Genomic DNA, 11,348 nt, shown 5'->3' with positions numbered 1-11,348 from the left:
TTTTCCTTGCTGGCCAGCTCCATCGTTACATCAAGATCAGGCTGACCTCTGAGTCGTCTGAGCATGCACCAATATTGTTGCCATGGGGGACCAGTACTGACATATATATATATATATGTTCATGGCACTTCCAAGAATGTAGGTCCCGGAAAAGGGCAGCAAATGGGTGCACTGGCTGGAGCCTAGCTATAAATTAGATAGATATATAGCATATCATATATATATATATAGTTGTTGTTCGAGTGGCCATGGGCTTGGCCACCTAGCTAGGTGTTATAATCTAAACCAAACTTTTCAATCTGATGCCCCCCGGCCATTTCTTGATCTCTTATCTTTTTGAAGATGAGGTGAATCTATGGTTTGGATGTCATGTGCTCTTTTGGCCCTTCACTTAGATATCTGTGGATAACAAGAATACTGTCTTTTTTCCTCTTACATATATATAAGCCATGCACGCACCAAATATCTTCTATCGATCGCTTGATCTCTACGGCGCCCTTGCACTTCATTTGTTTGCTTTCTCGATCTCTTAGCTAATTTCATCGTTTTGTCCACTTATACTCAGCAGAAATGTACCAGCTTAACCCTCACTTCTACCCTTGTTTGCATTGCCAACCGCACAGCTGCATTAGAATGGTTAGTCAATCTCTCTCTCTCTCTCTCTCTCTCTCTCTCATGGGTTAATGGGTAGTACATGAGTACTGCGCATGCAATTTGAATAAAATTATAGGTACACAAACATGAAAGGTTGATCAGTACGTAGAATCTTTGCTTTGTCTGTACAACATATATATGTTAGATATACGCGGTACGAATGGGTTTGAGTTCATTCATAAATAGCGAAATGTGGATTTCAGTACCTGATGATCATGATCTGGAGACTGTGGTTTTTGCATGGGTAAAAACAGGTTCAACATCTTATTGAAAGATGCCTTCTCCTTCACATGAGTAGAGACCAATGCATAAAGGCGCTTGCAGAGCACGCAAGCATTAGGCCACTCGTCACACTTACAGGTCCTCTCTCTCTCTCTCTCTCTCTCTCTCTGTGAAAATTGAAATTATAACTTTATGTGCAAATGCACGTGCACCTAGCTACTGCTTATCATGTCCTGCGAATTATTCATGCATGCCGGCCTGCAGTGTGGAGGGAGCTACAAAAAGAGAATAAAGACTTCTTTCGAGCATATTTTCATGTCACATCTTCGAGACCCTTACCGAGTAAGACCCTCATCATGTGCTTTTTCATATATTTTGTGTGCATGGTTGCATTCAATGAAAACTCTACAAATTTTGCGTCTGTTTTCAGGTAGATATATTCAAAGGGAACCAAAATTAGCAAGAAGGAGACAATGGCATTAGCTATATTAAAGATAAAATGTATGGGGAGATAAGATCACGATGATCATAAACTCAGAAGTTTAGCAACAATTAATTATATTATGGGGTCTTTGATAGATGAATCCCTAGCTAGCTAGCTAGCTAGGTTAATGTAATAATATATATGTTTAATTTCTTGATAACTTGCGATTATTTTGGAAGCTAGATATATATGATATCTTATGATGAAGCAAGTCATGCATTTTTTGTGAAAAATTACTAGCCGGAGGCCGATCTCCTCTATTTTGATTTTTTCAGTCCGGTCTGATCCCCTTTTTCTGGTTTACTGTTTACACGTATACATAAGTTGAGACTTGAGAACCAGTTCATCTAATCCTTGTTCTACATAATTTTATTATTTACATGTGTGGCACTACATAAAATTTCATGTTATATTAATTAAAATTAAAATTTATATGTTACTTCAAATATTATATTAAAAATTATAAGATTAATTTTTTGTTATATCAAATTTTATATTAAAATTTATAAGATTCATTTTTTGTTATATCAAATATTATATTAGTTTTATGTTATAAGATTTATAGATATGAATAATAAGATTAAAATTTTATATTATATTTTATATACAATCTAACAAATTAAAATAAATATATACCGGTGCAGTTCGATTCAAATTAATTTTTAAAATATAAAAACTAATTTACTAAACTGGTTTCGATTCTTAAGATCAATCGGCACTGGATTGTCGAACCGATCTAATTGATTCAACCGATTTTTCAAATTTTCTTACACATGCTTTTAAAAAAAGAAAAAATATTTGCTAATTAGGACATGAAAAGCTCAGACCAATCGATTAATCCTAGAAGATTTTTGTTTTTTATTTTCTCACTCAATCAATGAATGGGTTGTAACTAGTCTTGGACAGCTTGCAGTGAAAACCTCATTCCCAAGAGCATCTGCCAGACGACCTCTCTAATGGAGGCATATATTGGTAATCCCAACACCAACCCAGGAATAGAAACACATACGACTAGATTTCTTTTCACTCAAAGGGTGTCACTGCCCATGCATGTGGCCTCTCCGGCCCTGATCGGGGCCTTAATTTTATTTCACTACCAAACGCTTTCCATTTTTATGGACCTGCAAATTTTTTTTATAGCAGAAAGTCAGGCACCACTGCTGAAATCACTTCAATGGCTGGCATCCATCAATTCTACAAAGACGTACGTACGTATAGTGACTAGCTAGGCCTTGCCATGTTAGAATTCCCTAAAACTAAGGCCGACGACGTTGCCTCGTAAATATGATATATATTTATGGACGGAACCACATGCCAGAAAGTGACCACCACCTTCGTAATATTCAAAAAGTTTGGATGAGTACGTAATATATACGTACGTACGCGTACTCATATTACATATAAAATTTAAGATCATTTCGAGTGGATTTCTCTTTTCTGAAAAAATTTACACGAAACTTGCAGGTTTTGGAACAATAAAAATCATTTTCCTTACCACGTCATCCTCAGCACACAAGAAAACGCATACGTACAGCTAGACATGGATGTTGTTCATCATGATTAGATGATCATGAGAACTTGATGCATGCCAACGTCATGTGTACGTACCTCTTTCAAATATGGAGATCAAGTCTCGTTAGATCATGCATAAACATTCTTAATCCATATTATCATTATAATTTTCTCAAGTTTCATATAAAATATAATAAATAATTTAATTTTTTCAAATTTTAAAAAAATAATAATATTAAAAAATAATATTCTAATAATATTTTATTCAATTAATCTAAAATCTTCTCATCTCATCTTATTATCCAAACGAGCTATTATGAAAAAATGGAACCAAAAGCCATAACCAATTAAAGGAAATATTCCAAACAAAATTCGGGATTTCATATTGATCATGATCAGCAGATCATCTCCATGAATATATATGCATGGTGATCATACCTTCCTCCAAATCATGACAAATAGAAAGCTAAACAAATGTTCCTAGAAATTAATGATATACATACGAAACCTTAAAATTGATGGCGCCCGGTTATATTAAAAGATCGAAACATTTGTTTTTAACCTCCAACATGCGATCTGATCATGATGCATGATTGATCATGACATATCATAACATGTTATAACAAACCGGCCTATATTATAACCGATTTAATTTGCTCAGAAGAAAAAGTTGACCAATATCGGCAATCCTCGATCGTGAATAACGTGGGAAGAAACTGCTGATGATCATGATATTCGATGAGTTGAAGTGCTCTTTACCTCATGTACCTCATGATCGAGAGTCCCAATTTATAGCCATGTTTTCCTCAGTACTCTGACTATAGTGATCTTCATCTCCTTTGGACTGAAATGCAGGGCAATGAGCCCACTGATCAAAATAGTTTAACATGTCCAGCAATTAGTTTAAACCCCACTTGAAATTCAAATTTTCTTTGCATTTTTTTCTCTTCAGTTTCAATATCATGTTATACAATATATATATATATATATATATATATATATATATATATATAAACCACAGTTCTTGGTTGATCTAGAGCATACATTTTTGGCTGCTGTGCTGAAAGCTTCCTTGTGAGCCATGTTTGGATTCTCAGCCTTAAGCCTCTTGATCTCCTCTCTGTTACAAGTTAATATTCATTACTCAAAGGCACCATATATATAATGTTTGAGCTAAACTAGAGGAGTAAATTAAATTTAAAGATGAAAATCTTACTTAATGAAGCGGTTATAGGCTGATGGAGCTCGTTGTCTCTTCTCAGGGGCTGTACGTACAGAAACCAATCCAAATAGAATCTCTTTATTAGTTTTTCATGATCATTTTCAACTATACAAGAAAATAAGAAAAAATAAAATAAAGGGCCTTACGTTTGTTAACGATGTGATTCCCGGAGATTACATCCTCTTCCTCATGGTCAGAAGAGGCCACCATGGATGGGCTGCGCCGGTCCAAGATCTTCTGTGCATCATTTTCCTCTGGATTTGGCTGCAAAGCAGTTCTCACATGTAAATAAGTACTTATTTAGACCCTGAGACAACGGATATATAGTCGAAACAATCAAAGAAAGACCGTAGACAGTGATATATATTGAGGGTACTATGGTACAGACATTATATCGTTCTTAAAGTTGGATCTAATAATAAAGAAACAGTCACAAGGAATGAAGAACTCAAGCAATCACTAATATATATACCTCTTCATGGTTGAAAGAGGTTAAAAGATGGAGAGGTAAGAAAGAAGCATTGGTCATGTTGACAGAGAGGAGGCTCGTGCAGTGGCCGCATCTTACTGTTACCACCACGGACAAGCTGCTACATGGCACACTTACCTGCATTATATATAGACAGATGAATAGAAAGAAAAATGAAAGAGAAGGTGAAAAAAGGCGGAAACTAGAAGAAGTGAATATATGTATGTACCAGTAAAATGGTCGTGCAGAAACCACATTGCACGTAACATATCTGTTCCGAAAGATCAAAGAGATGATTGAGAACTGATGACATCTTCTATGCTTGGTGTGTGTGGAGTGAGAGAGAGAGAGAGAGAGAGAGAGAGAGAGAGGACCTGAAATTGTTTGGTCAGATGAAACAGGGAGATCATTTATAGATGTTAGAGGACGCTCAGCTCACAATGAAAGATTATCTTTCATTCATGATTGTTTATCCTCGTGTACAAGACTGTTAATTGTCGTTAATTATTGGTCAAAAGGCAGGTACTTGCATGGAATGACAAGGTGGGAAGATCATCAGTACATATATGTTTAATCATTTCAGAATGTTTTTGGGTCCCTAACCAAATTACACTCACACCCCTGACCTGTTGAAATTCTCGGTCATGCCATTTTTTTTTTTCCTAGAAATTATCAGTGGGAAACTTCTACTTCTGAGGTTGCAGAGGTTCAAAGTTCAATGGCAGTAGGTAATTGACTACAGTGCTTGTTTGTTTCATGTGTTGTTGTCTCTTTTAATGCTAACCCCCTTTCTCTCTCTCATTTCAGCCCTCTCTCTGCATCACATGAAGTGTAACTGCAGAGACTTTTACTATGTTGGAAGGAAGGGGAAGTTTCCAGAAGGGTGCATGCAGAAGGAAAATGGCATCTTAGGATTTGTCTTTCCTGAAAGAAAGCAAATTTAATTGACAATGACGAAGGGATCACTCCTATTTTCTGTGCTCTCTTTGTTTATGTCACTTCCCATTTCTTTATTTTTCAGTTGTAGCCAGGTTTGGTTTTTAATGCCAATATCTACTTATCATTTTCATTCACAACCACTTTACTGTGTTTTTGACTTTCACCCATGTGCTTGCACATGATGAGTTCCAGCTCAAGGATCCTCCTCCTTGAATCAAATGTCAATTCTAAGGAAACGAAGTTCAAAATTACTTTGATTCAAAGAATGATGCGTGATTGCAGAAATTCCTCACAATGAATGGACTGCTCTGAATCTATTATCATGTGGATCGATTGAAAAAAAGAGTCAGAAAAATGATATTATTTTACACATGCAACTAGAATGGGCAATCCTGGACCCTGTCCTATTATCTAATGTATGGAGGACTGATTCTGACAAATATTGAATTTATGACGGGCCCCTGGAAGAAAATTAATATCATTTCATGTGATGGTGGGTAGGAATCAATACTAAGGGTCGGTTTGTATACAGAAATCATCTCATCTTATTTAGATAGTGAGATTATATGAGATGATTTTAAATAAATTGAATAAAATATTATTTTTTAATATTATTATTGTGATGATAAAAATTTTAAAAAGTTGTAATGATAAGATAAATTAAGATGTGATGAGATTAAATACTTTTACTATCCAAACGGGAACTTAGTATTGATTCCTATCCACCATCACAAATGATATTAAAAAATAATAATCTAATAATATTTTATTCAATTTTTAATTTTTAACTTTTATCTAAAATTATCTTATTTCATCAAACTTTGTTCCTCCACTCCTAGCATTATTTTGGATTGGATTGGGTTATTTATCCTTTAAATCAAATTGATTTATGTATTTTTTTTTTTTTTAATCACAACATTCACTCCGTTTAGTTGGAATTCCATCGATAAACCGCAAGACAAGCGCGCTGAGGTGGATGCCACATGTAAAAAAAAACTAACATTGAACAGTAATAAAGATTTTATTCTAAATTTAAAGAAGAATAAATAATAATCTTTTAAAATATAAAACTTTTTATATGCTGACGTAGAATGCGAATATGAGACAGACAGGAAAAGGTAGAATCATAGATAGATAACATTCGAAATAGTGTGGGTGCTTGATAATATTAACTTCATTCCTTGAAAGCTAGTGAAAAATAAATTGCTCATTTTCCCTTCCTCGCTAGTATGATGAGCCCAAGTTATGGGAGCTACGAATGAAAGGAGAATGGGGATATTAACGAAGGGGATTTCCCAAGGATCTAAAACCTCCATCCCTTACCTCTATCTCTACTGCAGAATAGATTCTCTAAAACAAAGGGCTAAATAGGGCAAGTGATTCTAGCTAGGTTAGATTTCCAAGGCCTTGAGAAATTGATCGAGATATCCCCGCCGCCGCGTGGGTGGGGGAATATCACCTAATTAAGCAACCCACCAATGTAGTTGCGGCCTATGTGAATGATACGCTTCTTTGCGACGAATGCTTCAATAGGTGACTGCTGGTCACTACGTAATAAGAGTTAATACTCTAACAAATGGTGTAGAAACACCCCCTTATCTTGTCAATGTCCATGCAGCCATCAAGCAGAGGGGAGGGAGGTGTGGATCGAACAGGGCCACCTAAAGGTGGCTTTATGTGGGGCATCATGAGGTGACGGAGTGGCTTAATAAGTTAGTGTGGTATTTTAAAGAACGACGTCCCTACTTGCCTTCCTTTATGTTGAATGAATTGAGATTTAATCAAAGTTATATAGTTAACTTCCAACTAGAAGGATTTTGAATTTTGTTTGCACATCCAAGCAGCAGAGTCGAGTTTCTAACGATCTCAAAACCACTTATCACACTCAAAAATATGCCCAATGATTTCATATCCCATACATGAGGTTGTTTGCACCTTGGACACACTTTCATTTTCAATTCTAAGGGAAAGTTTGGATACCAAATTCATTTCAACTCATCTCATGATTACAAGTTTCCCAAATTCACAATCGAAATACAATAAACAATTCAACATTTTCAAATCTCAAAATAAAAATAATATTAAAAAATAATATTCCAACTCAACTCAACTCAATCACTATCCAAACCTAATTGTCGCTTCTTTCTAATTTTCCTTGTCGTTGATTCTCCCCTCGTGTAAAACTGATCCTTATGTAAATGTTGGCAATGACAGGCAGTGTTTTTAAAAAAGCATTATCAGCTAAGCGCAACATTAATGACTTGGTGCTGATATGGTGGAAAGTGGAAAGACTAGTTACACGAGTTCTATTTCCAGAACCACCAATCTCAATACATCATGCCAATGAACAAATACCTGTAAATACAACTCCACTCACCTCTTGTTTTTGTAATCTCATTTACTAATTTGTCACCCAACACATACCCTCCAAATCCAGGCAGACCCTAAATTAGGGTTGGCATAGCTTGGCCAGGAGCATAGAATAGCAACATTACTATCAAATTTCTAGCACTCTCCCGCAAGATAATTGAGCTGACCAAATGAGTCCTCTCAGTCAAATACTAATCATTAATATTTTACCTATTAAAGAAGATGCAAGGTTTTACATAATAGAATACATAAAACCCTCTCGTTTGTTTTGGAAAAACATCTCATCTCATCTCATCTAATCATTACAACTTTCCCAACTTCCAATACAAAATAAAATAAACAATTCAACTTTTTCAAATCTCAAAACAAAAATAATATTAAAAAATATACTCTAATAATATTTTATTCAACTTTTTAACTTTAATCTCATCTCATCTCCGAAAACAAACGAGGCCTAAAGATACTCATTTAATTGCCTTGAAGCATAAAAGATATGCCACTTCCTCAGCAAACCATGTCACATCATAATGAGAAAGGCATTTAAAGACCATAAGTAGGAAGAAGGATAACGGCAAATAATGTTCCCTCGCCCAAAATCAAAGGGGTTAAGTGCAAGGACAACCTCATTCATTTCTTTGTAATTTAAAGTATACCCTTTTTTCTAGAGAGTATAGATTCGTGTAGACAATATATCATCACTCAAAGAAGTAAAGAGCAAGCCGACGGCCAAAAGACACATATGTCAAGGTTGGGTAATATATTCCAGTTCAAGTACAGAACGGAACTTTAGTCAACAATGAAAAGGGCAAAGACTGTAAGAATTTGGTCTAGACCAATCAAGCTATAATCCAAAACACCATACTAAGTAAAACAACACATCCCGTATCTTTGCCTACTTAGTAAACTAAACTAGAACTCGTACTTGTTCAATTTGTTTAGAACAAGAGTAATAGTTAAAGTTATAACTATTCATTTGCACCAAAAAATACCTAGACCAACTTACTATGTCAAAAAAGAGACCTAGAAAAATTCTTACAATGCCTATTCCCATGTGTTAAACTAAACTAGACGAACTTGCTCATTTATTAATTCAACGCAAGATTTTCAATGCCTATTCCCATGGGTTAATTTAACTCTCTTTTAAGTTTTAATACAGACCCATGAGACACATGCGCGCTATAGAGACACCAATTTCTCCTCATAAAAGGCCTAATAGAAGAAGTAAGGTAACTCCTTATAAAGACTAGGATGAGTTTGTTCTAAGCCATGTGGGACTTCTTAACACGCCCCCTCACGTGTGGGCCGGTATTTCCGATACCATCATCTTGGGCAGGTCGCAAGAACCCATCATCGGTCGTAAGTTAACCTAACTCTGATACCATGTTAGAATTGCATTCTATTCATCATTGTGCAAGTTACAATGTGGCCTAAGGCGACCTTTATATAAGAGGCCAAACCACTACAATGTCCTCATTTCATCAATGTGGGACATACTATTCATACAATCACATATACACCAACAGCCCCCCTCAAACTCAAGGTGGATGAGAAACCAACTTGAGGTTGTCAACCAAATAACGAAAATGAGCTGTAGGTCAAAGTCAAAGGTCAACAGTTTTAATGTAGGCAATTGCTAACTTGGCAGGACGTCTTGGAAGACTGCTGACTTGGCAGGACGACGTGGAAGACTGCCGACTTTGCAGGACGACGTGGAAGACTGCTGCTGAATTGGCAGAACGACGTGGAAGACTGCTGACTTGGCAGGACATTGTGGAAGAATAAAGATTAGAGCACTGCTCTGATTTGGTAGACTGCTAATATCGCAATCTACTAACGTACCTGCTGACATGGCATGCCCACACGGCAGAATAAAGATCAGAGCACTGCTCTGCTTTGGTAGACTGCTAACATGGCAATCTACAAACATGGCTGCTAACATGGCATGCCCACGCGGAAGAATAAAAATCAGAGCACACTGCTCTGATTTGGTAGACTGCTAACATCGCAGTCTACTAATGTGGCTGCTAACATAGCATGCCCACGTGGCACAATGACGTGGCTCTGATACCATATATAGATACAAATTTCTCCTCATAAAAGGCCTAATAGAAAGAGTGGAACAACTCCTTATAAAGACTAGGATGAGTTTGTTCTAAGCCGTGTGGGGCTTCTCAACATGCACTTTTATGGATTCATACTAGCAATTTTTATGCATACAAAATTAACACTTCCATGTATTTTGCTACTATAAACGAACAGAAAAACCACATAGCCATAAGAAGCCGAGAACCAATTAAATACCCAAGATAGGAAAAATAACAATGCATTAGATAAACAAATAACAAATACAAATTGCAGAGAATCAACTAGAAACTAACCGAAAAGCATGCAAAATGTAATCCCAAAAGCATAATCAATCAAAATTAAGACGAATATAAATCGATAATCATCCCCAATTCAAGGAAATTAGGCAACAAAAAACCTAGCAGTTCAGATCCATAGCAGTATTCGCTATTTAGAATATAAATAATGCCGCAGAAATAGAGAGTATCACTAACATCTAATAGCAGAATCTAATCACCACCAGCCTTCTGGTAAACATAGGTCAAGCCACACTTTCCGCAATAGTGGCGGTCAAAGTGGTTGGCCATGAAGGTTCCTGCTCCGCACTCAGAGTTGGGGCATTCTTTGCGGAGCCTCTGTACCTTGCCGGAGTCATCGACTTTGTAGAACTGGAGCACGGCGAGCTTGACCTTCTTCTTCTTGTGCTTGATCTTCTTCGGCTTGGTGTAGGTCTTCTTCTTCCTCTTTTTGGCGCCACCCCTGAGCCTGAGGACAAGGTGGAGCGTCGACTCCTTCTGGATATTGTAGTCGGCTAGGGTCCGGCCGTCCTCGAGCTGCTTGCCGGCGAAGATGAGACGCTGCTGGTCCGGTGGGATGCCCTCCTTGTCCTGGATCTTGGCCTTAACATTGTCGATGGTGTCGGAGGACTCGACCTCGAGAGTGATAGTCTTCCCGGTTAGGGTTTTGACAAAGATCTGCATGGTTTCCGGTGGTCCTGCGCGCAGAAGGCTGCGCGGCCTGGTGGATAAGGAGGATTAGGAGGCCAAAGGAAAGGAGGGAATCTTATAGTAGGGAGGGGGACGCTAGGTTTTGTGGGAGTGATGGCCGGAGTGAGGTTTTTTTTGTTCTGATTAGGGTATTGGGAATAGTTATTATTATTTATTATTATTATTATTATTTATTATTATTTAATATTTTATTATTATGTTATCATTACTTTTTTATTATTATTCACAAAATACTTGAAAAGAGAAATGATATATACAAGCCTTAAATGCACAAACCTCGTTAGGTCTGTATAGGAACCGGCCGAATCGACCGTCTTCAACACGGACTGACCGTCAGATTTAGGAATTGGTCGAAAATGGTAAAGAACCGGTCGACGGGCGAGAGGATTTGGTGTTGGCAGTTCG

The 11,348-nt window shown here is 36.9% G+C and overlaps 3 protein-coding genes across 4 annotated transcripts; 1 reads left to right on the top strand and 2 right to left on the bottom strand.

The window, feature by feature from the left end:
• The first annotated feature begins 446 nt into the window (after nucleotides 1-446).
• On the top strand, nucleotides 447-1,567 carry LOC108979074. The gene is made up of 4 exons (XM_018949656.2): nucleotides 447-636; nucleotides 909-1,014; nucleotides 1,141-1,218; nucleotides 1,307-1,567. The coding sequence occupies exons 1-4, from the start codon at nucleotides 571-573 to the stop codon at nucleotides 1,357-1,359; spliced, it is 303 nt and encodes a 100-aa protein (XP_018805201.1). The 5' UTR covers nucleotides 447-570; the 3' UTR covers nucleotides 1,360-1,567.
• A 1,713-nt stretch (nucleotides 1,568-3,280) lies between these two features.
• LOC108979083 (axial regulator YABBY 4) lies at nucleotides 3,281-4,962 on the bottom strand. Of its 2 annotated transcripts, none has more exons than XM_018949665.2 (6): nucleotides 4,793-4,962; nucleotides 4,567-4,701; nucleotides 4,241-4,358; nucleotides 4,089-4,137; nucleotides 3,917-3,992; nucleotides 3,281-3,740 (listed from the first exon to the last, which is right to left on the bottom strand). In XM_018949665.2, exons 1-6 carry the CDS (start codon nucleotides 4,874-4,876, stop codon nucleotides 3,642-3,644), a joined length of 561 nt encoding a protein of 186 aa, XP_018805210.1. In that variant the 5' UTR covers nucleotides 4,877-4,962; the 3' UTR covers nucleotides 3,281-3,641. The 2 variants fall into 2 exon arrangements, with proteins under 2 accessions (XP_018805210.1, XP_035540725.1); XM_035684832.1 differs by having other exon boundaries at nucleotides 3,281-3,716.
• A 5,304-nt stretch (nucleotides 4,963-10,266) lies between these two features.
• On the bottom strand, nucleotides 10,267-11,073 carry LOC108979100 (ubiquitin-40S ribosomal protein S27a-like). Its single transcript, XM_018949694.2, has one exon. The coding sequence runs from the start codon at nucleotides 10,914-10,916 to the stop codon at nucleotides 10,446-10,448; it is 471 nt and encodes a 156-aa protein (XP_018805239.1). The 5' UTR covers nucleotides 10,917-11,073; the 3' UTR covers nucleotides 10,267-10,445.
• Between the last annotated feature and the right edge of the window lie 275 nt (nucleotides 11,074-11,348).

This window comes from Juglans regia, chromosome 13 (assembly GCF_001411555.2).
Source record: "Juglans regia cultivar Chandler chromosome 13, Walnut 2.0, whole genome shotgun sequence".
Taxonomy (NCBI): domain Eukaryota; kingdom Viridiplantae; phylum Streptophyta; class Magnoliopsida; order Fagales; family Juglandaceae; genus Juglans; species Juglans regia.
Note: the sequence above shows the minus strand (reverse complement) of the source record. Positions and strands in the feature narration are given on the sequence as shown.